At 44.8% G+C, this 27410-nt stretch overlaps 2 protein-coding genes across 5 annotated transcripts in view; both read left to right on the top strand.

Moving 5' to 3' along the window:
• RORC (RAR related orphan receptor C) overlaps positions 1–21588 on the top strand; it is a 35188-nt gene extending 13600 nt beyond the window's left edge. For 2 of the 4 annotated variants that reach the window (XM_074188859.1, XM_074188861.1), the window contains 9 exons: positions 9281–9366; positions 9640–9781; positions 11283–11798; positions 12111–12232; positions 13663–13795; positions 14057–14164; positions 14353–14463; positions 16212–16321; positions 18252–21587. In XM_074188859.1, the coding sequence (XP_074044960.1) occupies positions 9281–9366; positions 9640–9781; positions 11283–11798; positions 12111–12232; positions 13663–13795; positions 14057–14164; positions 14353–14463; positions 16212–16321; positions 18252–18413 (1490 nt within the window). In that variant the 3' untranslated portion in view covers positions 18414–21587. Of the gene's footprint in view, positions 1–8315; positions 8371–9280; positions 9367–9639; positions 9782–11282; positions 11799–12110; positions 12233–13662; positions 13796–14056; positions 14165–14352; positions 14464–16211; positions 16322–18251 lie in introns of all 4 variants that reach the window. The other 2 variants (XM_074188860.1, XM_074188862.1) reach the window with 2 other exon arrangements.
• A 1576-nt stretch (positions 21589–23164) lies between these two features.
• Positions 23165–26297, top strand: LINGO4 (leucine rich repeat and Ig domain containing 4). Its single transcript, XM_074190368.1, has one exon. It carries the CDS (start codon positions 23883–23885, stop codon positions 25734–25736), a length of 1854 nt encoding a protein of 617 aa, XP_074046469.1. The 5' UTR covers positions 23165–23882; the 3' UTR covers positions 25737–26297.
• Positions 26298–27410: the final 1113 nt, after the last annotated feature.

The raw sequence follows: 27410 nt of genomic DNA, 5'->3' as shown, positions 1-27410 counted from the left end.
GCTCCACCTGACTTCAGGGCATTTGCTCTATCCACTATACTACCTAGCTTCCCTCTTTTGTTTACACAAGCACAATCATGTTAAATATATTTTTTTGGATCTCACTCTTGAGAAAACTAGTAGATAGAGCACTGGAACTAGAGTCAGGAGCCCTAAGTTCAAATCCAGCCTCAGACACTAACTGTGTGAATGCTGGGGAAGTTATTTGATTTCTTTTATCTCAGTTTCCTCAACTGTAGAATAGGAATAATAATAATAATCATAATATCCCCTACCTCAAAAGATGTTATGAGGATCAAATGAGATAATATTTGTAAAAGTGCTTAATCCAGAGCAAACCCTGTATAAATGCCTATTCCCCTCTCATCTTACTTTGTCATTTCATTCTGGGATTTTCCCTAGTGCCAGGGACTTGGGGATAAGACCTATGGATCGGTTGCTCGGGAGCACAGTGCCAGCCAGAACCTCTTCAGAGGACCTAGCATTTATCTTGTACCTGAGAGAATGGATGAGATTAAATGGGAAACTTGGGTGGTGGGATGGAGGGGTGATTATGTGATAGCAGCTTTTATATCAGCAAATAGAATATGTACTACCATTTCTTTTACCCTCCCAGCAATTACAATTCATAATTTTAAAAGTTTGGCAAAGAACTTTACTGAGGCACATATTTTCATTCCTATTTTACTGTTAGGAAACTCAGAGAGAGTAATTGATTGTCAAGGTCACACTATTGGGAAATTAGGGTCAGAACCCAGATCCTTCAGTTGCCTAAGTTTTGTGTTCTTCTTGTCAGATTGTATCTCTTTCAACTCTACCTACTTCCCCTCTCCTCTGGCTGTCAAGGTCCTGCCCTGCCACCCCCCAAAATATCATTCCCCCAGTGTCTTTCCTGCCATTGTAATGAAATGAATGAATGGAGATACTTCTAGAATGATAGGGATAGGAGATATGAGAATGGGATCAATGAGAGCATCATCCACTGGACCACCCTCTTCCCTGGCACTTCCCTAAAGTGGTAGGAGAAAACAGCCACCCCCCTCTCTATTCCACCATGAGTCTAGGCCTGGGGAGGAGCTATCTAGAACCAAAGAAGATGGGAGCCCCAGTTGATCTCAAGAAAGATAAAGAAGGATGTGTGGTACCGGAGTACATTCTGACCTCATCAGTAACTATATATAGTTAGTTAACAATCAACTATAACACTGCCACCTCCACACGCCCCCCCATAATTCTAAACAGGAAGGAGGGATGAAGGCTAGTCACAGGGAAGAACTTCCCAAGGGCAGGGGTTCAGGAACTTGGGGGCTGAACTGGGCTGCTGCTGACCTTTGCATGGCTCTAGTTCCTGGCATCATCTGGCCCGGAGAGGGGAGAGTTCCCGGCAGACCAGATCCTGGGCATCGGTTTGAGTAATCCCCGAGGTCTGTCCATGACTCACCTTCTCCCTACCTCCCTTCCCCCCCCCCCCACCTCAGCCAAGGCTCTTCTCAAGGGGCCTGGTTTTGGGAGGTGAGTTCACTGAGCTGTTTTTCAGGCTCTTGGTCTTACCCCCCCCCCCAACCTCAGACACTTTCTCTTTTGAGGTTTTGGAAGGTGGAAGCACAGGGGTTATGGGAGGGGGAAGTACAGGGGTTATGGGAGGGGGAAGGGGGTTTAGTGAGAGCCCCATAGAACTGGTGAGGGCTAAGGTACCGGGCACTAGGCCAGAGGGAGTGTGGGTGTTTTTGCTAATGTGGGCAACACACTCCACAGAATCCGGCTCTCTCAGTCTCCATTGTCATCGCTCCATCTCTGAATCTTTCTCATTTATCTCTTGTCTCTGTCTCTCCAGGTCTTGGGTTGCCTGTTTCTGACTGGTTTTCTGGGCCCATCTCTCTGTTTTCCTTTAGTCTCTGTTATCTCTTGGTATGTCTCTGTCTTGGTCTCACTATCAGTACCTCACCTCGGTATCTCTTTACTCGTTTATCTGAACTTTAGCCTGTAAAAAACAAGACTGAATGTCCTCTGAGATCTGTTCTAGCTGCTATGTTCTGTGGTTCTCACAGTAGCTGTGGTGTGTGGGGACTCAGTCAAAGCCCCAGATTTCAGGTCTGGACTTTTTGTATCTCAGTTGACCCTTTCTCTGTGGGAACAATAGAGACTCTGACCTCAAGGTGGGGTTCTAAGACCATGTCTGGTAGACAAGGGAGCTAGTTTCCAGATACCTGGGTCAGGGGGGATGTGTCCTGGGTCATACACTGTGGTCAACAAAGGCACGCACACGGATGTGGCTCCTGAGGAAGGGAAGCAGGAGGAAGGACCACAGTGGCTAGTGGGCAAAGAGCTCAAATGTCTGGGTTCACACTGCTTACAAACTTAGTTTATAAACCTCCCCCCTTGTCCTTGACCTGCTAAATTACCCTTGGCCCATTTCTTCCTTCTCTCTGCTCAGATCCTGGAAAAAGTTAACAGATGCCCCTAGACTCATTTTTATTAATATATTACTGTTTAGTAATGAAATGCTCTTAATTGATCCAAGAATATTTGCATTTTATCTCCTGACTATACCTTAAGCCAATAGAATGAAGTTATTCTTTTTTGAATTTTCTTTTTCTTTGTTTTATTTTTAAATTGAATTAATTTTATTTTATTTGGTGGCTTGTCCCTATGTCTGTAAGCACATGTGCATGTCTATAAACATGTTATGTCCTCATCTATGGGGAAAGATGATAACACAAATGAATACAGAACTTCAAAGCTTACTCAGTATTTTCCACAAATGAGATATGGAATAAAGACTAGGCCTGTGATTGTTAGAGGGAACTTCCAGATGACGAAAGTCCCTTCCTAGCACAGGTCAACACCTTCACTGTAACTCATAATCTGAGAGCCCTAAAGTTATATGGCCAGTATGTGTCAGACAAGATGCACCACAAAAATGTAAGCTCTTATTTCTTTTTTATAACAATCCTATGAGGAAGGTGGTGCAAGTATTATCATCTCCATTTTGCCACTGAGGAAACTGAGGCTTACAGAGATTAAGTGACTCGTCCATGGTCAACTCATAGCCATTATGGAGGACCAGACCTTGGCAGAGCTAAAAAGTAGAATCATGGAATATCAGAGCTGAAAAGACCCTTAAAATTCATCCATATTAAAACCAAAGACTGGAAAATGGTGATAATTTCCCCCTGGTCACATAGGAAGTTAATAGCAGGATAATGTTGTTTTTAATGTCCTTTTTTTTTTAGCATCTTGGTGACAGTATTGTCCTACTCCTCTAGCTCCTCTCTCTCTCTCTCTCTCTCTCTCTCTCTCTCACACACACACACACACACACACACACACACACACATATACATATACATATAGACACAGAGAGAGTCAATGTATTCTTTCTTTCCTCTCCTCAACAAAACCAATTGTCACCTCTTGGAAAAGAATTTGAAAGATTCATTTTTTATTAATATATTACTGGTTAGTAATGAATTGCTCTTAATTCATCCCACTACTATTTGCATTTTATCTCTTGACTATACCTTAAGCCAAAAGAATGCAGTTCTTCTTTTTGAATTTTCTTCTTTGTGATTATTTATTTTATTTTTTAATTGAATTGATTTATTCTCTTTTAATTCAAAATTCTCTCCATCCCACCTCCCCTTTCCTACTTGTTAAGGAGACAAAACAAATTCTTACCATGTCAGAAAGTAAGAAAAGAAAGAAGGAAGGAAGGAGGGAGGGAAGGAGGGAGAGTACTCTGAGAGGGAAAGAAAGAGAAAAAAGGAAAGGGAAGGAAGGAAGGAAAGAATGAAGGGAGAGAGGAAAGAAATCTACTTTAATCCTCATCAGTTCTCTATCTATCTGAGCTCTATCTCTAGATAACCTATTTCATCATGAGAACTCTAGAATTGTCATTATGTTGTCAGAGGTTCTATGTCTTTCAAAGTTGTTTATTTTTACAATATTGTTGCCACTGTGTAAACTGTTCTGACTTCAGTCACTGCACTCTGCATTAGTACATACATGTCTTCCCATACTTTTCTGAAATCATTCCTTTATTTCTTACAGCATAATAGTATTCCATTATCTTCACACTTCATAACTTGTTCAGTTATTCATTCCCCAATTGATGTGCATCTCTTGTTTTCAATTCTTTGTAATCATAAGAAGAGTTGCTATAAATCAAATGTGGATTTTCATAGGATCAAAAATCCTATGGAAGTAACCCTAAAGATCATCTAATCCAACCCTTCCTTTTCATATGAGACTGTCACTTACCCAGGTTCACCTAATTACTTAAAAGTAGAATTAGAATTTGAACCCAGGATTTTCTCACTCTAAACTGAGTGGTCTTTCCACCATACCATGATAGCTCTCAATAACTCCTTTTCATAAAATGAAAAGCCCAGAACAACAGTCTCCAAATGTATCTCAACTCAGACACAATAGCTATCATCTCTTCGTTTTGGTTACTTTGTCTCCTTTAATCTGTTTGTTGTTCAGTCATTTTTAATTGTAGCTGAATCCTTGTGACGCCATCTGAGTTTTTCTTGGCAAAGGTACTGGAGTGGTTTATCATTTCCTTCTCCAGCTCATTTTACTGAGGCAAACACGCTTAATTGACTTGCCCAGGGTCACACAGCTAGTAAGTGTCTGAGATTAGATTTGAACTCAGGAAAAGGAGTCTTCTCTATCTGCTTTATCCACTGTGCCGGCTAACTGCTGGCCCTCTTAATGTGACCTCTAATAATATTGGGTTTGGGGCTTCTTTAGCACATTGTGGATGCATGCTGAATTTACAATCTGCTAAAACCAACAGAACTTAAAAAAAATTCATGTTAAAGTTTTATTGATGCCTTTTGCTCCTAGTATAACCTACCTTGGCCCTCTTTCTTATAACAATGGAAAACATTTCAGAAGAACTGACTAATGGAACAAATGCATTTGGCAGTGTACATAATACTCCATGCCTGTAGTCCCCCACTTTTCCCTTTTTCTTTTTCTTTCCCTCTCATTCTCCCTCCTTCCCTCCCTCCTTTCTTCCTTCCTTCCTTCTTTCCTTACTTTCTGACATAGTAAGAATTTGTTTTGCTGAACTATGCCTCTTTGTAACAGGTTTAGTCTCCTTAACAAGTAGGGAAGGGGAGGTGGGATGGAAAGAATTTTGAATTAAAATAGAATAAAAATAATTGAATTAAAAAATAAAACAAATAATCAAAAAGAAGAAAATTCAGAATAAGAACTGCATTCTTTTGGTGTAAGGTATAGTCGGGAGATAAAATGCAAATATTAGTGGGATGAATTAAGATCAGAATCTGTTCTTTAGGATCAGGATTGTTCATTACAATTAATCAGAGTTCCCCTGCCTTTTTGTATCATTTTGTATCATTTAAATGTATATTACATCTCCATTATGTATTCCTAATTCTGCTTACTCTGATTTGCGTAAGTTTATAATACCCTTCCCATATTTCTCCAAATTCCTCATATTTATCATCTTATGGTAGAGTAATATATTCCATTACGTTCCAACACCACAATCTGTTGCACCATTACTCAACAGATGTGTGTCTATTTTGTTTCAACTTTCTGCTACCACAAAAAGTGCTCCTACAAATTTTTGTGTGTATATAAAGAGTCATTCTTTGACCCAGTAGTGGGATTCCTGGCTGACCCCAGACCTTTTTTACTTAAACTACTGGCTAGCCACAACTATGCTCTCCTGCATTGGTTCAAAGTTGAGGTTTGGAACCCAAGGGGTAAGATTTTTCATTTCTCCCTCTTTGATGCCATCCTATTCAATCAATTTATCACTTTAGCCTGTTAGTAGTATCTTTTGAGATTCAGAATCTGTCATCTACTGGATTTGCTTTCTCTTCAAGCTTCACGTCCTTTGACAATTGGAAACATTCACCTAAGTCATTAGCAAAATGTTGACAAGCAAATGGTCAAAGCCAGATCCCCAAGTATTTCTACTACAAATTGATATCATCTCATTAGTTTGTACTATTAGAACCTCATTATTCATCTAGGTCCAAGTCAACTTAATTGTATTATGAAGGACATATCCCTCTAACTTATCCTGAAGCATAAACAGCTAGGAAGCATAGAGCACTGGTCTTCGAAGGACCTGGAAGGAGTTCAAATCCAGTCACAGACACTTGCTATTTACTAGATTTGTGACTTTGGACAAATCACTTAACCACTAGTGCCTCCAATCCTGGGCCAATTCCACTCATCCAATACATATCTGGCCACTGGACCCAGATGACACTGGAGGAGAAAGTGAGGTTGGTAACTTAGTTCAATACCCCCTCACTCAAATCCAAATCATCTGCTTATCCTGGTATCACCTCCCTGATGTCATAATCTTCTTTGAAAATAAAGGACAGGGGCAGCTAGGTGGCGTAGTGGATAAAGCACGGGCCCTGAAGTCAGGAGTACCTGGGTTCAAATCCGGTCTCAGACACTTAATAATTACCTAGCTGTGTGGCCTCGGGCAAGCCACTTAACCCCGTTTGCCTTGAAAAAAACCTAAAAAAAAAAAAAAAGAAAGAAAATAAAGGACAAATATCATTCTGGATATCATAAAGGACAAAAAATCATATCAAATGATTACATGAAGTTTTTGCATATTGTCTTCAACATTGCCCTGATCTAGATTTTTTTTTTGGATGAAGGAAAAAGGTTGAACCTATAAAAGATAGAGGGAGGTTCCCAAGTGAGGAAACTCCTATAAATGCAGATTGTCAAGTTTTCTTCAACTTAAAGAGATGCCTGGGTCCTTTGAGGTTAAGTGACTTGTTCAGGGTCTTATAGCCAGTATATTTTGGTGATAGGACTTGAACTCAGATTATTCTGAGTTAGGACCTGAGCTCTATTCATTATTCTACTTTAGATTTTTGTTCAGTTGTTTGTCATGTCCAACTCTTTATGGCCCTATCTGGGTTTTCTTGGCAAAGATACTGAAGTTGCTTGCCATTTCATTCTCCAGCTCATTTTTCAGAGGAGGAAACTGATAAACAGGGTTAAGTGACTTGTCCAAGGTCACAAAGCTAGTGTCTGGGGCCAAATTGGAACTCAGATCTTCCTTATTTAAAGTCCAATTATACAATCAAAAATCTAATACCACACCCCATTATGGGAAACCACTTGTTTTACTGTAATGAAAGGCCATATTCCTAGGAAGTATTAGGGTGAAATGAGTGATTCCACATTTCACATTCAGTGTAAACTGTGTGAATCTAGAAGTAGGTGCCATTATGTATTATGTCCTCTGTCCTTAGAGGTAAGATCAGCCCATAGAAGAGCCAGGTAGCCCCACTCTCCCTCTTCCTGCCAAGATTTCCTCCTCATTCCCCCAATGGGGCCTCAATGACCTCCCACTGGGGCCAGAGAGGAGTGCTCGGCCTGTGGCAATACTGAAAATATCTACTGTGGCTGGGAGCAGCCTCCCTGGGCTACCCTCTGAGGTTAGGGAAGGGAGGCCACTCCGGGGCTGCCTTGTTGGCCTGGGCTATTCAGCGGGAAGCAGTGGAGCACTGATAAGCACAAAGCGAAGAAAGAGAGAGGAACCTGGTGGCCAAGAGCAAACCACAGGTTGGGGGTGGGGGTGGTGGCGAGGAGAGAGCAGGGCAAGCACAGGGCCCCATGAAGTAAGAGGGTCCTAGCCTCAAGATCTGGTGCCTCAAGATCTGGTACATGCCTTTACATGGGCACAGGGGCAGACACACTGATATCTACATATATCCCATTTCAAACATACTCACATTCACCAAAATCCATATTCACCAATATTTATGTGCCCTCAATTTTTGATGCTTTTACATTCATTCACAGAATCAGAAAACATTTATTAAGCACCTACTATATACCAAGCTATAGTGAAACAGTCCCTGCCCTCAAGAATCTTACAGCCTAGCCAGGGAAGACACCACATTCATACATAGGTCAACCATTTTGGGGAGAAGACCCCAGCAGCTGAGGGAATCAGGTAAGGCTTTGTGTAGAAAGTAGAACCTGAGCTAAGCCTTGAAGGAAGCTAGGCACAATGAGAGCCTGTACATAGTTCCTGAAAGTCACTGGAGCCTCAAACACCTACTTAAACATGTTTAATCATAGCATGATAGAGCAGAAAGAGCAGTAAATTGAATCAGGGAGCCCAAGTTGTGGTGATCTACCCTCTTTTGCTAACTGGCTGAGTGATCTTGGGTAAACCATTTGATGATGATGAAGATAACATTTTATATAGTGCTTGGTTTGAGATATGTTAATTTATTTTATCTTCCTAGAAACCTTGGGAAATGACTCTTATTATTATTCCCATTTTACAGATGAGGAAACTGAGGCAAACAGCATTAAGGGACCAGCTCAGGGGGTACATAACTAGTAAGTGTCTGAGGCTGGATTTGACCTCAGGGTGAGGGCTCAATCTACTGTACCACCTAGTGCTACAATTTCCTCTTCTGTAATTGGAGAATTTTAGGCCAAATTACCAGCAAAGAACATTCAAGCTCTAATATTGTGATTTGTACATATATACTCTCCAACCGATTTCCATTTACACAGGTAATCTAGTATGCATACTCATTAATAGATAGATGCAAGCCTGCACATGTTCTCTTTAGAATATATACACATATGCAAATCCTGGATCAGTAAGACAGTCCTACCCTTTGCTTTCCAGGTCCTCATCAAGACACTGTTTGAGCCCCATAGTGACTCTACTTGAATCCCCAGAATCCCCCTCACCTCTGCTGTCTCTTGAACTCAATACAAAAAGTATATTGTGGTGGGATAAGTCCAATCCTCCCCTCTGAGCCTGGGTGAGCAAGGGCGTGCATCTCCCTCCGGTGCCCAGGTGCCCCTAGCCCAGCCCACCACATCCTCCTCACATGCGCCATACTCTGCCCGTGGGAGCAGAGCCTGGGGTGAGGGGTGGGTAAGAGAGAGAAAGTAAGGTTCCTCAAGCGGGAAGCAGGTGCTGTGAGGCAGCAGGGACTCTAGGGTCCCAAGGGCGGGAGGAAAGTATAAAGGGTCTCTGTAACTTGAGGGGTGGAATGGGGGTGGGGGAACAGGTGGCTTCTCTGTACATCTGCTGCTTTTGTCACCCCACAGAACTTATGCCACTTCCCTGACTTCCCTGTCCTCTCCCCAGCCCCCATGATCATGCTTCCTCCAGGGTTCCCTGTTTTCCTTCAAGTTTTGAGGGTGAAACTAAACACTCATTACCCAGATTGAATAAGTAAGTGAAATTTTGGATTATGTCCAATCCATTCTTTTTCACACTCTCTTTCAGCTCAGATTGAAGTGATCCCTTGTAAGATCTGTGGGGACAAATCTTCTGGGATCCACTATGGGGTCATCACCTGTGAAGGGTGCAAGGTGAGATATACATACAATTTTTGGCAAGCAGAGGAAAAGTGGTATGTCAGGGAAATGTGGGCCTCAGGAGCCCTTATTTGGTCCCCAGGAATATCCTAGAACAATCTTCAGAGGAGACACAGCACCCAGGGGAAAAAAGGTGGAGAGATGGCCATGACGATCTCTGAACACAAGCTTTGTATCCTTAGGCATAGTAATAGGGAGAGAAGGGCAAGCAGGGAAGCTAAGGAATCTGAATGGAGCAGACTTCTAATCCTAATCCTTTCCCACCAGGGTTTCTTTCGCCGGAGCCAGCAATGTAATGTAGCATACTCCTGTACCCGACAGCAAAGCTGCCCTATAGACCGAACCAGCCGGAACCGCTGTCAACATTGTCGCCTGCAGAAATGCCTGGCATTGGGCATGTCTCGGGATGGTAAGGCCATGCAGAATCCTTGGCTATTTCTCAAGATGCCTCCCTTTATGGGGTTTATAAATTAGCTAATCAGCCAGAAGACATCAAAGTGTTTTTTGAAATCTTGAACTTCTAGAAAGCAAGCAAAATAGCAATGGCTTTGGAGTCAGAATACTGGGTTTAAATTCCCTAGCTCTAATACTTACTTATTTTGACTTTGGGAAAGTCATTGAACTTGTGTATATATATCTCTCTCTCCCCTCATCTGTAAAATGGGGATAAAAAATATTTTCACTACCTGCTTCATAGCAGTTTTGTGAAAAAGGTGCATTCTAAACCTAAAGAGGCAAGAAAAATCTGAATGAAGAAGGATGACTCTCCTTCAAAAAAAAATATTTCCTCAGACCCTGGCCTTTTTCCATGTTTTCTTCTCTGGGCTAGAGGTTCCTAGTTTTTTTCTCTCTCCTCTTTGGCCCCATCCCTCAGGCCCCACCTGGTTCCCTATTCTCTCCTCTTCCCTAGTTTCTATTCCTCTCCACAGTGAGCATTTCTTGACATCTACCATGTTCCAGACATTATATTTAATGAAATGACTTCTCCCTGGTTCCTTAGAGCTGATAGGAGAATTTGGACCAGCTACTGAGCGAGCATGAAAATAGACACAATTCCTCCCAATGGGTTAGGGGTGAGGATTAGCAGATTTGAGCCCTTGATCTATCTCCCCAGCCACTCATACAACAGACCACTAAGACAGGAGCTCTGGGAAGGGGAAGCCTTAGTGGGGGACAAGAGGAGGGGTAGATGGGATGATGTGACACAAGAAGCCAGAAGGAACCTGTCAGCATTTTTCAGTGCCTGAAATAACCAAGTAAAAGGAAACACACATAGGCAGAGAGCTGGCCTGGGGTGTGAAGGGAGCAGGCAGGGAGGGGGACTGTGCCTCCACACCTGGGAGGGGTTGAAAAGGGTGGTAGGGCGGGGGGGGGGGGAGTGAAGGGGCAGGAAAGAGAGTCAGAAGAGGATGTTCAGAAACAAGCCGCTGAGCCTTGGGTTGGGCTGTGGTGTATATCTAGGTCACCAGGGAGCCTGTAGGTCTGACCACATGGAGACCTATGTTCACAGCTCTCCTAGCTCTTCTTCCTCCTGCCTCCTGGGCAAGGGGGGTGACCCCAATACAGCAATGCTATCCCTCTATCTCCCAGCTTGACCCCTCTAATCAAAGAGTCCAAGTAGCCTAGTTTCCCTTCTTTCCCTGTGTTGATCTTCCCACTCTTACAATGAGGAATAGAGGAAGACCATCATCCAGCAGGTCTCTGGAACATATGGGAGGAGAAGGTCCACCTCAAGGTGGGGTCCATTGGAGGATACAGATTCTCCAGGGAGGAAGTCAGAGTAAGACAGAAGAGAGAGGGTCTATCATTAGCCAGCCAGTTGTCAATATAGAGATGGACTGATCATGTATGCTTCTTTCTCCACCACCCCTTACCCCAACCACTCTGTTCTCTCATTGGGCTTCTTCCAGCTGTCAAATTTGGTCGAATGTCCAAGAAGCAGAGGGACAGTTTACATGCTGAGGTGCAGAAGCAACTGCAGCAGCAGCAGCAGCAGCAACAGCAACAGCACCAACAAGTGGCCACTCCCCCCCCTGCTGGGACCAGAGGGGCAGACACCCCAGCCTATACTCTTGCCCTCCCCAGTGGACAGCTGCCCCTGGGCTCTTCACCTGACCTGCCTGAGGCTTCTGCCTGCCCCCCTGCCCTCCTCAGCTCCCCAGGCCCTGGATCTTCTTACTCTAATAGTCTGGTCAAAATGGGCCTGGTCGGGGCTGTATACTCTCGAGGGTACAGCCCAGATCGGGCAAAGATTGAGGTTGGCAGAGCTTTCTATGGCTTGGGTAGCCAGCTGTCCCCTGACAGGTGTGAGCTCCACATTGGGGAACCCCGACATCTGGTGCTTGGGGAGTCAAGCCAGGGGAGGGACTTGTACAGCAGCCCCAGCTTCCGCCTCGAGCTCCCCAACGCCTCCCTGACTGAGATTGGTAAGCAGCTGGAGATGGGGGCAGGACCAGCCTGGCAGTTTCTCTTTAAGTAGAGAGGAAGGATAGGGAAGGAACTGAGGTCAAGGAGGGGTAACAGATTCCTAGGGGTTCCCAAGTCAGACCAATGTTCAAAGAAAAAATAGAGACATCCCCAAGCTCAATCATCTGCCTCAGAAAATGGGAGCATGAGGTTTGGATGGTCCTAGGCAGAAAGACAGAGGGGAGGAGGGAAACCAGGGGGATAGTCTAATGGTGGGAACTCCCATGTGGCAGGGGAGAACTGAAGTTCAGTGTATGCCTTCCTGGCTGCAGAGCACTTGGTCCAAAATGTTTGTAAGTCCTATCAAGAGACCTGTCAGCTTCGACTAGAAGACTTGCACCGCCAACGTTCCAATATCTTCTCCAGGGAAGAGGTGACCAACTACCAAAGAAAGGTAATGATTCAGGGGCTGGGTCAAAAGAGTGAGGGGCAGTCCCATAGCCATCAGGAAAGTCCAGAGAAAAAAATACAGACAACATGAATGCACACTTGGATGGGGGATGATGATGTGTCCTTATACAACTTTGTTTTTGTATGGCAGTATGTTGAGAAACTGGTCTCAAACTCATAGAATCTCAGAATCGGATAGGAACCAAGAGATCATCTAATCTAACCCCCCTTATTTATAGATGGGGAAACTGAGGTCCGGTGAAGTGCAATGATTGGCCTGAGGTCATATGACTAGGAAGTGGCAGAGACAGAGCTAGACCCAAGGTCTCTTGATTCTCCAATATAGCACTCTTTCCACTTCAGCAATGTGAATCTCAGAGTTTTGACTTTTGTTCACCTCATTGAATATCCTTACCACTCCTCTCTAGCAAAGCCCTGCCCAATCTAGGCCTAGTTGAAATTCCATCTCCTTCCCCTTTCCACCTCAGGCCAAACAGTGATCTTTCCTTCTGAGCTTCTTACAACATGAAACACTAATACCAGATGTTGGGGTTCCCCAATGTGGAGCTCACATCTGTCAATGGACAGCTGGCTACCCAAGCCATCAAAAGCTCTGCCAACCTCAATCTTTGCCCCATTGGGCTGTACCCTTGAGAGCATACAGGTCTGACTGGGCCCATTGATACATATGTATATGTGTATACACACACACACACACATAATATATATATAGATAGATAGATAGATAGATAGATATAGATAGATAGATAGATTACTTTACATTTAGCATTTAGCACGTGTATGTATTTTTCCTCTCTTCAACTAGACTAAACTCCACAAGGGCAGGAACTCCTTTGTATACATTTTGAATACCCCATAGTGTCTTGGAATAATAGTTTACATTTCTATAGCACCAGAAGGGCTCTAGGTTAACTGTATACGAGTCTTGTCAGACTTCAAAGCTCTGAAACTGATCATATCCCATAATGAAAGTGCTATCCTCCCAACACCCCATGAGGTGAGGAATATGAATATTATTATTCCCATTTTGCAGAAGATAAAAAAGGAAAGAGAATTGACGAATAAATTGACTAATAAATATTAGAGCCAGAATTCAAACCCTGATCTACTGATCTATTAATCCAGTTTTCTCTCCACTACACTGTGTTGCCCATATTGGCCATTCAAATATTTGCTAGCTATCTACACATGTCAGTGCATATATATGACTTTAGGAGACTAGGCCCACCATAGTTTACTCAAGTTCATCCAGTGAATGCAATTGAAGAAGTTAAATGGTCAGAGTAGAAGTTCCCAAGGGGATCATATGGGGTTAAAGGTAGAAGGAATCTTGGTCATAGAGAGAGTTGGGGGGAAGGGGAGCTCTGACCTGTGATTTTTCTCTTTCCTATGGTGGTTCTCTCCTACCCCAAGTCAATGTGGGAGATGTGGGAACGCTGCGCCCATCGACTCACCGAGGCCATCCAGTATGTGGTAGAATTTGCCAAAAGGTTGGCAGGCTTCATGGAGCTGTGTCAGAATGACCAGATTGTGCTACTCAAAGCAGGTGCTAGGAGGGGGCTAAGAAGGCTTGTTTGGGGTCAGGAGGGGGTGAGGACAGAGAATATGCTCAGTGTGGAACAGGGAAGATGTCTAAAAAGACTTAAAGGGAGAGGTTTTTGGGAAGAGATTCAAAAAAGTCCAAGTGGGAGCTAATTTGCCTTTGGGGGCTGAACTTGGGTTATTATCTTGGCACCACTCTCCACTTTGCAAATGTTTTCTCCTTGCCTTTTCTCCCTTCTTATCACCTGACCCTCCCTCCTTACAGGAGCCATGGAGGTGGTACTTGTGAGGATGTGCCGGGCCTACAATGCTGACAATCGTACAGTTTTCTTTGAGGGCAAATATGGAGGCATGGACCTGTTCAGAGCCTTGGGTGAGGGGCAGTGAAGGGAAGGTGAAAGTTCCTAATTCCATTTCACTGTCAAACACTTTGACACAGTGCACTCCTATTTCAAAACTAACTGTCTTTTTTCCCTCAGTCACCTAAGGCAAGAGTCTGAGTTGGGCCCCTCCTCTAGATTCAACAAACTCTCCTTTACTCTCCCCTTCCATTTCTTTTAGGCTGCAGTGAACTCATTGGTTCCATCTTCGACTTCTCCCACTCCCTTTGTGCCTTGCATTTCTCTGAGGATGAGATTGCTCTCTACACAGCCCTCGTTCTCATCAATGCCAGTGAGTTGTGGCAGGGTGTTGATTTGCTTAGGTAGACAGGAAAAAACCAAGATGCTAGGACAAGATTGGGACTTGATATTGGAATATGAGGTCAAATGGTCCCTAATTGCCAAGAACATAGAGAAGAAAGTTGGTACTTCTATTTTATATTAAATGAATATCAGCCATTAAGACAGAATGAAGCCTAGACCTTGAAATGATCTGTTGTAATATAATGGAAAGATCATTTGATTTGGACTTCCTGGGTCCAAATGCTGATTCTGTCACCTGTGTGACCTTGGGCAGGTTTCTTTAAACTATCTCAGTTTCTTCACCTGTAAAATAAAAATCTTGAACTTAATGATCTCTAAGGTCCCTTCCAATTCTGAAATCCTAAGATCTCTAACTGGTCTACACTTCTCATATTAGAGGAAGAAACTGAGTGTCAAGGGAAAAGAGACAGTTCTATTCGTTTTGTCTTGGGGATGGCTAGAAGAGATTAAATTAACTGTGAAGTGTACAGGCTTTATTTGATTTGGAAGCTCTGGAACTGACTATTTTCTGGAAGAAAAAGTCTAGAAAAAGCACTGATGCCACAGCCTGCATGTATTTATTGCCACATACTATTCTGAATCTCAAGTTATCCAATACAAATTTGGGTCCCTTGGATAGATCGAAGGTTTCAAGGAAACAGGCCAGATTCCCTTATAATTTTGTTCTTAAGTACATTCACATTTGTTACTTCAGCCTAGATAAGGGCATACTTAAGGAGTATGTTTCTTTAAAATACACACACACAGAAATAACTCCAAATGATATTCCATCTTGGAAGTTTGTCCCCAGGGATTAAGTTCTACCTTAATAAAGTATAGGTATGCTTTTTGTCAGAAGTGACCAGAGCTACCACTTCTCTATGGGAGAATAGATGAGAGTTATTGGAGACTTCTTTGGTATGGGGACCTCCCAAATGAGGAAACACTTCCTATGCTTTCCCCTTTAATTTATAGTCTTAGAAAGTTGCCTACAACAAAGTCAGATGTAAGTCAATATATGTCAGAAGCAGGACTTGAACCCATCTCTTCTTGGCTCCCAGCTCTCAATCCCCTGAAACATGCTGTAGGCATAAGAATATTCTAAATCATGATTCCTAGTTTCAGTTATCCCGAAACTAGAGAGATATTTTTGGCTGGTTCCAGGTTACTACAAGTTCAAGAACAGGTGGGGAAGCATGGTCTAGGGAGCTAGGTAGACACTGACATACATACATATATAAATATAATGGGGTCTGGGGGCGTAGAGTGACCTAACTTCCTGGCCGCAATATGCTTTCACATCTTCCCCTAAGGCGGCATGTTTGCCTTTTGCGTCATCTTCAATTCTTAAAGTCTAACTTTGGTATTCACTTGACCTGATTTTAGCTGAATAAAAATATTTGGTGGTGTCTTTCCCTACCCCCACCCCATGATTATTCAAAATATGGGATGGGAAGGGACGTCCTGATAGTGGGGCCCCACAGCCTATAGGACAATCAAGGTTGTGAGATAAAGTGATCTGAAAATTGGGAGAATCTCATCTCCAGGTTTTTCCCAGTTTTCTTGCATTCCCTTCTGCTGAGTCCAATTACTAGACCCAACCCCTAACCAATCCTGTCTCTTTGTGGGGACTCTCAGGCTCAGGCCCATTCCTTTTCAGAGAGTAGGCACAAAGGCTTACCTACTGTAACGGCTCCCAATTCCCCATCCCCACTGTGGCCTGGCTCTTCTCTTCAGACAGGCCATGGTTACAAGAGAAAAGGAAGGTGGAACAACTGCAGCACAATTTGGAGCTGGCATTTCACCATCTTCTGTGCAAGACTCACCGTCAAGGCATCCTGGCTAAGGTAGGCGAGGTCCCTATGAGGGGAAGGGGAACACACACACCAGCATAGGTACATTAGTATGCTCCACTGAGCCCATTTCTTAGGGGGCCCCACTGCTACCAAAATGCTAAGGACCCCGGAGAATGGTGGCTGGATAATATTAGCTCCTAAAGTGTACAAGACTCTATTAGAGGCTCCTGAGCCTCCCAAGGACCAAGTCTCCAGAAAGGTTAAACAAAAATCTTAAAGGAAGGAAGAGATTGGAAAAGAAACTCCAATTTGGAAGCAAAAGACCTAAAGTTGAATGCTGGCACTCCACTTCTCAGCTACCATGTCATTGAGCAAATCTCTGGGCCCCAGTTTCCTTATCGGTAAAGCAATGGGTTTGAACTAGATAATCTCTAAGATCTTGTTCAGCTCTAACATTCTGTGATTTTGAGGGACAGATAGGTTCTTTCAGTTCCTCCACCTCTCTCTCTAAGATCCTTCCACATCTGCCTCCGGACTTGTTCTTCTCTTACTCCATCTTTATCTCTCAGGGATTAAAATAGTCTGAACCAAATTTCTGTCTGGAATGAAAGATGATCAGAGCAAGGCCAGGGTGAACATACATCAGTGTTGATACCTCCACAGGTGCTATTGTGGCCTAATTCTCAAAGGGTTCAGTGACTGAAGAAAAGGAGAATAGTTGCTTTTGTTAAGGCTATTCGACCTGAAACACCTCAAAACTGACCTGTGCCATCAACCAAAAATGACTGCACTCAAACCAAGGGAAAAGATGACTGAACTTAGAATCAGAAGGATTGAGTTCAAGTCCCTTGGTCTCCACTTACTGGTAATGTGGCATTTGACAAATCCCTGTATCTCAGTATCCTCAAAGTAATAATAATAATAATAAGTGCTATTCATGTAACTTTTAAGGTTTGTGAAATGATTTTTACATATAATGTGTCATCTCTAAGCTATTGGTAATTCTTACAAGTCCTATATAAACAAGAACAATACCACTGAGGCAGTGTGGAACAATGGAGAACTGGCCTTGAAATCAGGCAAGATCTAGTTTGGAATTCTGCCTCTGAGATTGACTCAGAATGGAACCATGTGGGTGGATCTCTTCTCTGATCCTCAATTTCCTGAAAATAATATTCATAATATCTAATTTACCAGGTCATCATAAGGAACAAATTAAATAATTTATTTGAAGTGTTTTATAAACCTTAAAAGTACAATTTAAATGATTAGTTATCTTATCTGATCTTCCCAACACTGGAGGTTCACACTATAGGTATTATTATCAGTCTCCTATTTTACAAATGAGCAAACTAGGGCTAGAAATAATTAAAATCGGTGTTCAATAAGTTGACCTTGGAGGTGCCTTCCTTCCCTGAATTTCTTTGACTCTCTCTCCCTGCTTATTGTCAAGGATCCAGCCCTAGTTCTTAGGAATAATTGATTCAGGTCCAGTTACAGAGAGATCCCAACTCCTTCTTGGAACCTATCCAAGGGATCTTTTTTTTTTCCATTAAGCCCCAGGACTTTAATCTTTCACTACTTCTTAAATCTTCCCTTATAATTAAACCCAAGACTTGAGCTGCCATGCCTCCTGTACTAGTTTAATTCAAAGAATCTGACTTGATTTGGTTCACTGAACTAGTCCCACTTATTTCCCCAATTCCTATTATCCTTGTTCTACCTCTGTCATCCTAACCGTCACCTCAAACACAGACATTTCTTCAGGAAGTATCTATCTATTCATCTGTCTGTCTGTCTGTCTACCTCTTCTCTATCAGTTCTGTGCAGTCTCTGTTCTAAGGGAGGACGATGAAGTTCAGAGATCCTGGCCCCTGGGATAACAGAAGCTAACTGCATCACTTTGTTTCAAGGAAGGAAGGGGTAGACAGGTGGGAGATCTGAATTTCTTACCTTCCCTTTCTGTCTTCCCTCTCTCCAGTTGCCACCCAAGGGGAAGCTTCGAAGTTTATGTAGCCAGCACATGGAGAAGTTGCAATCGTTCCAGCACCTCCATCCTGTTGTTGTCCAAGCTGCTTTCCCTCCCCTCTACAAGGAACTCTTCAGTACAGAAACTGAACCCCCTGGAGTGCTATCTGACTGAACTGAATGGCCAATTCCCCTCCCCATCACAGGCTCCTGTCCTAAGCTCAAGCCCTCCACAACTGTATCCTCATTGCCCAACCATCATCTACTTTCTTTGTCCCTACCCCTTCCCATAGCCTCCAGAAGTGGCATGGGGTAAGTAAGGCCAGGTGACTGAATCCCTTCCCTGGAGACTCATCCTTACTGACCAGTCTGGCAGTAGTATAGAAGGCTAGAGAGAAGAGATGTTGGGATCTCACTAGCCACAACTTTATGATGCTTCTCTTTCCCCATCCCATTAAGCTTCTGTAAGGTCTAAGGAACAAGGGGGATGTAGGAAAGAGAGGAATCAAGGCAACAAAGAAACTCAGGGGCCACACTGGACAAATTCCAATTTTTAAGCTCTGAACCCAAGAGGGGATTTTTGAAATACCTCATTTCATTTCCCAGAGGGCTGTGGCTGGAGAAGCTAGATCAAGCTCAAAGACAGAATTCAAACCCAAAAGGAACTGTTCATTTTATACATCACCCAGAAGTTCATCTTTCCATCTTTTTCTTTCAGGTTATAATAGAAAATGAAAGGCCACATTTCATTATTTACTTTTCAGGGGGCTTAGGAAAAACTAAATGTATTAATGGTGTGGACGGGGGTGAGAAAGAGGACTGGAGATAACTGCAAGAGTTCCATGTATAGGGGTGATGGGAACAAGACTTAGTTGACAAATATGAAGGGAAGGCGAGAACAAAAATCACATGCACTTTATACATAGGATACAAGAATTGGTACTAAAATAATCACAAACCACGCAAGTGTTCATCCAAAGAAGAAACACTTAAAGATACACAAACAAGGTCCCATACAAATCCACAATCACAACCATTTGGTGCTTCAGGAAGAAGTCCCTAGTCCGGACTCCCAGAAGAAAGATACTACAGGGCTTCTGAATTCCACTATCCTTGAGAACACCTGCCTTAGGTCTGAGATGCTGCCATCTCTCAGTAGCCCTTGACGACCATACCTCAACAGCATCAACATGAGTAAGAACAGCTGGGCACAGACCAAGGAGACAGCAGAAGCAGATGACACCATCTCCATGTCCTCAAAGGCCCCTTTTCAGCCCCACCCACCAGACCTGCTCCTTGTTCTGGGAGAAGACACAATAGCATACATTCTGTGAAATGGCAGTTCCAGGATCCAAGACTCTGGGTGGGGAGGGGAGGGGGGGATGAAGGCAGCCCTCAAATACCCCCCTCCCCAAGAACTCTATCCTGCCCCTAGATCTTTTCACAAACTTTACAAATGGTTATTGTCCTACCCTTTGGTGGTGTAGGGCAGTTGAAGGGGGTGACGAAAGCTGAAAGTCTCATTACTTTTACTCTCTGGGGAAGGGTATCAAGGGAAAACTTAATTCTAGATCTGTGTCATTCTTTATAAGGTTATTTTAAAGGCAATGGGGAGGGAGGACAGAGAGAGCAGGAAACACAGTGGTGATGAGAAAATCAAGAACATTTGCGCTACTATTGGTCAAAGTTAAAACAAGGTTACCGGGCTGACCTGATTGATTTCATTTCTGCGCCAGAGGAAATCATCAGTACCAGTAGTCAGTGCTCACCATAGGGTGGCACAGTGGTTTGGGCCTAGAGTAAGGAATGCAGTTCAAATCCAGCCTCAGATACTTCAAGTGTGAAATTGCTGCAAGTCTGGGATTCTACTTCTATGACTCTAGAAGGAAGGGGTTGTCCTTGCCATTTTAAAAAAGAACGTCCTGCTCTAAGTCAATGGTCCTATGATCCAATCTCCCCTAGTTGTTTGGATTGATGATTTTCACAAAGGGACCCAAGATGAAAGGGTCTCAGTTTCTTCATTTATAAAATTCCAGGCTTGGACTAGATAATCTCTGACAATTAGAGCTCTAATCTTCAATGTCAAAAACCTCATAAGAGGCCCAGGTTGAGATTCTATTTCCTCATCCATAAAATAAGATTAGATTACTTATCTTTAAAGTTCCTTTCGGTTGTAATGTCCTTTTTCCACTGTAATCCTACAGAGCTATTCCTAAATGCCAGAGAAATCCTATTGAATGGTAAAGCTAGCCTCCTCCGGTCCTGGTGCTCTCCTATAGGCTCTCATGTTCCCTGGTTCTCTGCCCTGTATCAGCGGCTCCTGCTGCAGCCCTCCCCTAAGACTTTATTTATTTATTTTGCACCAACGGGTTTGCTGCAGACTCATTCTCACTTGGTTTAAAAAGAGAGAGAGAAAGGGAAAAAGAGAGAAACCCTTTCCAGCTCTTCTCTCTACCTTGGTAGCAGCAGCAGAGACTGGCAGGCAAGCCTTAGGGAAAGTAGGGGTGCTAGAGGGGTTGCAGGGGGTCCAAAGGCACAGACTGAATGGGAACACTCCTCAAGCCCAGACAGGATGCAGTACCCAACTTGATGAAGCTCCCAGGATCTCCCTGGTAAGTCCTCCCCATTAGTCTTAACCCTGGCCCCCCATTCAAATCTATATGCAGCTTTCCTCCTTTTCAGAGGACAGTAGCCAGGGGTGTCTGATAGATTTCCCAGATCCCAAACTCCATCCTATTCTTTGATTGCTGCCACATAGGATGGATTATGAATACTAGGGCTTTGTTAGAAGGAGCCAAAAGGCACTTGGTGCCCCATGCCTATGGGAAAAGAAAAAAAGGGGGTTCTTTTCCCTTTTGGAAAAGGCAGAGGGGGGAGTATCCTTAGCCAAGCAAGGATAATTCTGAGCTGTTTGCACCTGAAATCTACCTCTGTTCCCTTCTCCTCCCTACCCTTCTACCTTAATCCGGGTGCCACAGGGTCCTTTTAGAAGGGACATGATAGTTTGGACTGGCATCAAATGTGTCAGCAAGACTGCAGCAAAGAGGTTGGCAAGGAAGGAGGAAGCTCTTTAAACATGAGGAAGAGGTGATTTTCTCCAAAAGTGTTGATTGTTTCTATCTCTCTATGCTTCTCCAACCCACCCAACCACCCCTTTCATCCATTGTAATTTGAGGAACAGGGAAGGGGAATCATAATACCTTTCCCTCCTCTCTTACTGGCTGGAAGCCAGTACAACAGCCATGGAGATGTCATGAGAAAGTTTGTTCTTAGCTACCTTATAAAGAAATAAACCAAAGAACGAGATTCACTCTAGATCCTTCAATCTTTCTATTTCTTACCATTCCTCTTCTCTGACCTGAGAATTGGTGGTGGGGGCGGGGGGGACTTGCCTTATAAGGAGGAACAGCTCTACTGATAGCATAAGGAAGGATAGGCAGGAACTGCAGCATCAGGAAAGATGCTACCCCTCAGGGAAAACTTCCAGGTGGTCTAGTGAAAAGCATAGCCAGAGTGGGGGAGACTCACTAGAAGGTCTCTCAAACTGGGGGGGAAAGCTCGATGAACAAGCCTGGGAGTAGGGGTCAGGCATATTCGGCTGTCAGACTAATCATACTACCGGTCCAGTCAGCCCTGGAAATCAAAGATGCTCTAGCTTCCATTGTTTCCCTGCATCTCTCCCACTATGATATCTTCAAATTCCATTGCGTCTGAGTTTTAGAGCCTAGAGAAGCAGTTACCTTCTGCAGGAAGAAACAAGAGAGTGATGCTGGCTATTCAGCTCTCATTTCCCAATTGACCAGAAAGAGCAAAACAGAACTGATCTTGTGGGTGCTTAGGGAGGCTGCACTTTATAGCACCTTCACCAATATAAGAGACCAGGGCTGGAGAAGTCTTTGACTTGAAACCCACCTCTATTGGCTCCTGGGGCTCTGTCACTTTGGTCATTTATTTTCTAGAAGTAGAAAGTTGCAAGGAGAGGTAATGTGTTCTCTTCCTTCACCCCAGCCTCACCTGTTCCCCCTGTCCCTTATCTAATGGTTTGCTTCATAGCTGCAGTTGTCTGGGGGATATCTGGCCACCCAGCCTCTGAGGTCCTGCTCTGAGCCAGCTCTGCAGGCTCCCTGCGGTTAGGATAGTGCCAATTCAAGCCTGGCTCAATAGCCACTTGTGCCAACTGAGTGACCCAGCTTCTGAGGTCTCTTACTAGGCTTTCTCCCTCCTTTCCTACCTCTCTGGGTTTCTTTTTATCTCTGCCCTATGTATGTATATATATATATATATATATATATATATATATATATATATGTATATCCCAGGAAGCCAGAACAGAAGAGAATAGGATACCCCTAAGGGAGGATCAAAGTACCATTTAAAAGACCCCAAGAGAAGCAAAATTCTTGGACCAAATCCAGACATTGCTCCTTAAGCATATTAACATGACTTCCCCCATAAGAAAAAGGGGATATGCTGTTGAGAATGTCTCTCTAAGGCTCCTCTAAGGCATGCCCAGCTTCCAAATGATTCCACTAAGTCTCTCCCTTCTGTCTGTGGGAGGGGAAAAGAGGATTGGGGAGGGGGAGAGAAGCCCTTTACCCTATCCAACAATATTTCCTTTCTCCATTCTGATGGTTAATGTACAGATTGGCTGTCATCCATACAGCTACTCTGGGGAAATTGGATCTCTTGCAGCCCAGAGAGACAGACCCAGACCCTAAAGCAGGCCACAGATTGCAATGTGACAGCAATGGGAAATGGGGAGTTCCTGGATCCCAGTTGCTCCCCCTCTGCTACCCACCCTCAATAATAAAATATCCCTTGGTATTTGTGAGGTGCTTTACAGTCACTATTTAATTCTCACGAGCAGCTTATGAAGTTAGGAAGGGAGATATTATTACATAAGATCATTTAGATGGGATGTATAGTGACATGCTCCAAAGGCATCAAGGCAGAGCTGGAACCAGAAGCTAGCTAGCTCTTCTGACTCAGCTCTCCAAAGCTACAAAGGAGGACAGGCGCCCCCCCCCCACTCCACCCCCGGAGCTCAATGAAGCATTTTTCTCCATCCTAGGCTGATAAAGTCTGGACCTAAGGGCCTGTCTCCTCACAAGACAGGGAGCTCTGGGCCATGGACACCCCTCCCTGAGACTCAGGGAAACTATAGACGGAACTCCAAACCAGACATGCTGCAAACCAGGCATGGCCCCAGGTAAGTAGAGAGATTGAGGTGAGGGGACTGGGGAAGGCAGTCACAAGAGATAAAGGACCAGAAGGGCCCAAATGGATAGAGATCCCACAGAATAAAGAGGACAGACTATGAAACCACTTCTCCATACCACCCAACATTCTTCACCAAGACCAGACTTAGATGGCTGTAACTAACCCTAAGCACCATGGAATCAAGAGAGACAGTGGGTTCCTCCAGCCACAACCACTCTAGATAAACGTTAGGGTGCAGAGGGGTGGGGAGAGGATGCCAGAGCCCTGAGAAGGGCAGAGAGGACTCTGGGGACATAGATAGTCAGTCTTGGATGCTGCATGGTCCTGTGCCCTACACATTGGCAATGCCTAAGCTGAAAACACCAGTATCTCCTCCCTCCCACCTCTCAAAAATTCCCAAGGAAAGCCTGTATCTGTACCCAGAATGAAGGGAGGTGTGGAGTTGCTGCCCTCCCAAAAAGGACACGTCATCACTTACCCCAGAAGGAAGGAGGGAATGGACATAGACATAGTTTCCCGTTGGGCCTCAGCCTCTTGGCCACCCCTCTTCTTTTTGCTCCTTCTGGCTGGAAGGAGTGGTCGAGGCTGCCCTGCAGCATGTGACTGTGCCTCCCAACCCCAAGCAGTGATCTGTGCCAGCCGGCAGCTGGAGACTGTACCTGGAGGGATCCCCCCAGACACTGAGCTCCTGGACTTGAGTAGGAACCGCCTTTGGGGCCTCCAAAAGGGAATGCTTTCACGCCTGGGCCCACTCCTGGAGTTGGATCTCAGTCACAACCAGCTTTCCACCCTAGAGCCTGGGGCCTTCCAGGGTCTCCGAAACCTCCTCACTCTGCGGCTTCGGGGTAACAGGCTCCGGATTGTGGCCCCTGGTGTTTTCTCTGGCCTACCCTCCCTAACCCTACTGGATCTCAGCCTAAACCAGATAGTCCTCTTTCTGGATGGTGCCTTTGGAGAGTTGGGCAGCCTTCAGCAGTTGGAAGTGGGGGACAATCATCTGGTGTTTGTGGCACCCGGCGCCTTTGTAGGACTGGCAAAGCTAAGCACCCTGACCCTAGAACGATGTAACCTAAGCACTGTGCCTGGACCCGCCCTGGCACGACTTCCAGGGCTGGCGGGGCTGAGGTTACGCGAGTTGGACATTGGTCGGCTACCTACTGGGGCCCTGAAAGGACTGGGACAGCTACGGGAGCTGGAGATCCACCAATGGCCAACTCTGAGGGCCCTAGAACCTGGGAGCCTTGCTGGGCTCAACCTCAGTCGTCTAGCCATCACATATTGCAACCTGAGTTCTGTTCCCTTCCAAGCCCTGAGCCATCTGAGCTTCCTCAGGGTCCTAGATCTGTCTCAGAACCCCATCTCAGATATTCCAGCCCGGAAACTTAGTTTTTTGGTGCGACTCCAAGAGCTTCACCTCTCAGGGGCCCACCTTGCCTCAATTGCTGCCCATGCTTTCCATGGTTTGACTGCCTTCTGCCTGCTGGATGTGGCCAACAATGCCCTTCAGACTCTGGAAGAAGCTGCCTTCCCCTCCCCAAGCAATCTGATGACCTTGAGGCTGGCCGGTAACCCTTTGATCTGTGACTGCCGTCTGCTGTGGCTTCTGCGGCTTCGCCACCACCTAGACTTTGGTAAATCTCCCCCAGCCTGTGCCAGTCCACTCCACGTCAGGGGAAAGAACCTACGAGACTTCTCAGACATCCTTCCTCCAGGACACTTCACTTGCCGGGCAGCCTTGATCCAGAGGTCTGGGCCACGGAGAGTCAGTGCAGAGGAGGGGCAGCAGGCTGTCTTCTCTTGCTCTGGGGATGGAGACCCAACTCCTACCATTTCATGGCGAGGGCCCCAGGGGACTTGGCTGGGTAGAACTGGACGAGTAAGAGTCCTGGAGGATGGGACCCTGGAGATCCGATCTGTAGAGCTTCGAGATGGAGGTGCTTATCTTTGTGTGCTCAGCAATGTGGCTGGCAATGACTCTCTGAGCACCTGGTTAGAGGTGATCCAGATTGAGTCACCAAATGGGACCCTTTCTGATACCAATGCCACCACTCTGGGAACCCCAGGACCCTTCTTGTTGGATAGCAGGGGCCTGGTTGTAGTGTTAGCTGTAGGCTTCCTCCCCTTCCTCACCTCTGTAACTCTCTGTTTTGGCCTCATTGCCCTATGGAGCAAAAGCAAAGGACGGGTCAAACATCACACAACCTTTAACTTTGTGCCTCCTCGGGCTTCAGGGGAGCGGGATGCTGGGGGCAACCGAGTCACTGCCAAACTCTTCTGATCTCCCTTTCCATCCCCCCCCCCCAGAGCCCAGACAAGCCAGTTTTTGTTGGAGAAAAGGCTAATTGGGCCAGTGCCTTACCCCAAAGGATGTTCTGGAGAATCAGGACCCAGGAATCCCCAGCATGCCCCTGCCTTCCTTGTGTCAGCTAATGGTATCTCCTGGCCTGCCATCTGCCTCTCTTTATGGATATTTCCAATCTGGAAGAAATGGCCAACTTCTATTGATTCTCCCTTTTCTCTGAGGGTCCTAGAGTCCTGGAGCTTTATGGGACATCATCCTCTCTTGACAGTGGGAAGCTAAGGGATCAGTTCTCACTGCTCATCAGTAGACAAACAGGCAATAGAACCCAGGGGCCTTAGACTCAATCCCTACTTTAATCATTAGCATTACATTTTTGCTTATCACACTTAGTTTAATTGTAAAAACCAGAGCCACTGATGGGGCCATTCCAGAGGTGGGTCTGTAAGGTCACCACTTGCTTCTCTGCCTCCTTTCCCCAGGAGCTATAGACTCTACAGAAGCAGATGCCTCTCTATTGCCCCCACTCCCATTCCTAGGACCCAGAGCTAGAAAGAAGACAGCTCTTTATGGTCTCTGGAAAAGAGGAAATGGGGAAGCGCATATGCAGATACTATGTCTGATAGAGGGAGACTATTAAAATTGCTACCAAGAGACTGGAATCAGAGAAAACTGAGTGACTTTTGAGTCTTCTTTCCACCGATCCCTTCCCTTTTGACCTTTCCTTCAAATCTGTCAAAGTTGCCACTTTCCTCCTCTGCCTTTCCTCTCATCTGTGAATTCAGGAATCCCAACACTTACCCCTCCACCCTTCTGTGACTGACATATCTAGTCTGAGAAAATGAGAGCTCTTCAGGGAAGAAGCTAACATGCTTCCCCCCCAAATATGTTTCTAGTCCCTAATAGACCATGAAGTCTTTTCTGGAAACCAACCCAAGTCTCTCCTGTTAGTGTCTTAGAACCTTTCTGCCTCTTGCCCTCTTCTCTAAGGGACCAGGGAATAGGAGGTCCTCCTCCTTTGAAAAGTTCTTTTTCCAGAAAACACCTGTCAGTCAGTACCCAACTCGGCCTTCTTTTAACTAGACAACATAGGCTTCTTTTATCTTCTTTCCTAGTAATACAAATCTGGGGGCAGGGCAAAATAGAATATTTCAGTGAGAGTACTCCAAGCCCCCAGACCCACCAGCTATCAGAGGTGAATACAGGATGTAGTCAGATTCCAACAGTTTTAGGGCAAAAAGGAAAGGGGCAAGAACACTGAGGAGCAGGGAGGGACCTGCCAGCCACTGAAAGGGAAGATAAGAGGGATGGCTAGCTCCCTAAGCTTCCTATTGCAGTTTTCTCTTGTTCTAACTTCAAGACAGATAGAAGTGGAAACTGTGATTGGGAAGTTACCCATCTATCAAAGAGACCCCAGATGGGGAAGCTGACAAGAGAATTTGTTCTGCAGAAAAAACTCTCCAGAAGGGAAATATGGAGACAGATGATAGATATGGAGATAGATAGATAGATAGATAGATAGATAGATAGATAGATAGATAGATAGAGAGATAGAGAGATAGAGAGAGAGATAATAGAGAGACAAATACAGAAAAAAGAGAAAAGAGAAAGGAGAAAGACAATGAAAAGGACTTGGAAATAGAAAGTCAAAAA

The sequence above is a fragment of the Macrotis lagotis genome, chromosome 5 (assembly GCF_037893015.1).
Source record: "Macrotis lagotis isolate mMagLag1 chromosome 5, bilby.v1.9.chrom.fasta, whole genome shotgun sequence".
NCBI classification, from domain to species: Eukaryota; Metazoa; Chordata; class Mammalia; order Peramelemorphia; family Peramelidae; genus Macrotis; species Macrotis lagotis.
Note: the sequence above shows the minus strand (reverse complement) of the source record. Positions and strands in the feature narration are given on the sequence as shown.